This window comes from Galeopterus variegatus, unplaced genomic scaffold (assembly GCF_000696425.1).
Source record: "Galeopterus variegatus unplaced genomic scaffold, G_variegatus-3.0.2 Scaffold3233, whole genome shotgun sequence".
NCBI lineage: Eukaryota > Metazoa > Chordata > Mammalia > Dermoptera > Cynocephalidae > Galeopterus > Galeopterus variegatus.
The window spans coordinates 72478-74813 of record NW_007729344.1 but is presented as its reverse complement, the minus strand read 5'-3'; the positions used below and the strand labels follow the sequence as shown (position 1 = coordinate 74813).

Sequence of the window (2336 nt, the reverse complement as noted above, 5' to 3'; positions counted from 1 at the left end):
CCTTGCTTCTGTATCCAACAATAAGCAGACTGTTCCAGAATCATTGCCACAGCCTGAGGATACATCGGAAGCTTTGGATTAGCCAATCTACTGCTCGTACCTCTTGTGTACATTATCATGGTTGTTTAAATTGGACTTTGAGTAATCTAAGTTTCCTCAATAAAAGACATTTAAATTGGGGAATGCCTACACAGAGTAACATGTAGCCACTTAAAAAGTTACAGTGAGGAAAGATACTTAGTGACATTGGAAAATGTTTAATAAAAATGCTGGATAATATTTATTGAGCATATGTTATGTGCCAGACACATGTATGTATTAATACATTCAATCTTCAAAAGCTACATAAGTACCATTATTTTGCCAAGTTCACGAAGCGAGAGGTAACCACTAGGCAATACTGTCTGTACCATGTGTTATCTGCTTTTTATTTAATAATACAGAATGCATAAGATAATGATCATAATTTTCTTTTAAAAATTATTCACATACACAGATGCACACACCCATATGCAGCTCTCTGGATGGCAAGATAATGGGTGATTTTTATTTTCTGCTTTGTGCCTCCTACTTTTTCTACAATATAGAAGGATAATTTTTACAAAAAGAGAAAAAAAAGTAGATTTCCTTAACACTAGTATGTTTAAACAAAGTAGGAGGAGAAATAGGTTTCAAAGCAGAATAATTATTAACCTTTCTATGATGTTCTGTGAGTTTGCATCCTCCATTTTGGGAGAAATTAAGAACTGACTGCAGTCAGCTGTGCAAGGGGGACTGGTTTATTTCAGCTATTGGACACTTACAGGTGATTTGCTCAAGGTCAGGGTGAATTTGATCAAATAAAATACTCAAGTTTAATTTAAGAACCTTTATTTTTCCCCCTTTATAAAAGTATTTAGGATAATTTAACCAAAAGCTGTTTTCTTTTTACTTACCTGAGAATCTCTAGACCTCACCTGTACCCAGTGACTGGAGCCCACTGTCAATCATCTTAGAGGAAAAAACCCTCCTTGCATCATGACCGTCCTTTGTTTTACTAATTAAAGCAGCTAAAAGCACGAAAATGCTCTTATTACACAGAAGGCCCTTCCTACCACCTGCCCCATGTGGACTGGAACTCTTTCCTGCACACCTCCTTTGTTTCCTATCAGTACTGTATCCTGATGGCAGCATCATGAGCAGGCTACCTGCTTTTCTTTTTTTTCCTACTAAAGCATAAGTTCTGCAAAGGCAGGGACTTACTTGCCTGTCCAGCGGGTTGTGCTACCTATGTGTCTCAGGCATGCAGAGCTCTTTCAAAGGGAAGTGACACGCGCTGACCTTGCCTCTGGTGAATTTTCCTCTCAGACCCAGCGGCCACTCTTCAGTCCACTTAATGTTACCAAGACCGCAAAGGTCCGTTTGCTCATCGCTCAATAGCCAATAATTGAGAGACAAGGGTTGGTGTAAGGAAAGGTAGCCTTTAATCAGGAAGCCGGCAGCCTGGGGAAATGGTGGACTTATGTCTCAAAGACCATCTCTGCCTCTTCTAGGCTTGCCAAAGAGTTTTATATGGGTCTGGGGTGGAAAGTTGATTGATGGTGACCAAGTGGAGACGTGCAGACATGCTTGAGTGTTTCACGTAATTGTCAAGGAACTTCCTGGGTGGGAGCTGACCAGTGTCATACTTCATTCTCCATGGGTTCAGTTCCTGTTATTCTCAAATCAGATCAGGTTAGTAAGCTAGTAAAGAATGGCCATCTGGGTTAATAATTTTTCTGTAATTATTCTGTGTACAATGTGCGAGAGCAAGAGTCATTGTGTTCTGACATTAGCTGCAGGCTGTGTGGTTTGGGTTATAGGCGAGAACAAGTTTTAAATTCGAAGGTTTAACAAAATGGAGTCACTTCTGTTCTGGCTGTTTGAAGAAATTAAAGGTGTGAGTCTCAGGCATAGGACTCTAGAAAAAATAGATTGAGTACAAATTAAGGAGAGTAATTTTGAGAGCTTTATGGAAAAGCAAAGCAGATGTTACCAAAGGATTAAAAACATCTGCCTGATGCTTTCATTGCCATGTGAATAACAGGAGGAAAGTAAAGTTTTATTAATACCGAAGGGTTCTATTACACTTGCACGATGTGAAGGAGTGTGTTGTTTCAGTCCATATTGTGGGTGAGTTATAGCCACCTGTTGTCATCTGTGACTTCTGGAATATCCTGTTGGTTTAAATAAACTGGCCAATTTCTTTTAATTCCTTTTCCTGAAAAAATATTTTTGTTCTGTCTGTTCTTTGAACAGCATCCTGGTGGGGAAGAAGTCTTAAGAGAACAAGCTGGAGGTGATGCCACTGAAAACTT

At 39.3% G+C, this 2336-nt stretch overlaps 1 protein-coding gene across 1 annotated transcript in view; it reads left to right on the top strand.

The window, feature by feature from the left end:
- Positions 1–2336, top strand: part of LOC103600121 (cytochrome b5) — a 41204-nt gene that overhangs the window by 24788 nt on the left and 14080 nt on the right. Inside the window, exon 2 of the mRNA XM_008584352.1 lies at positions 2278–2336. Within this exon, the coding sequence (XP_008582574.1) occupies positions 2278–2336 (59 nt within the window). The remainder of the gene's footprint in view (positions 1–2277) is intronic.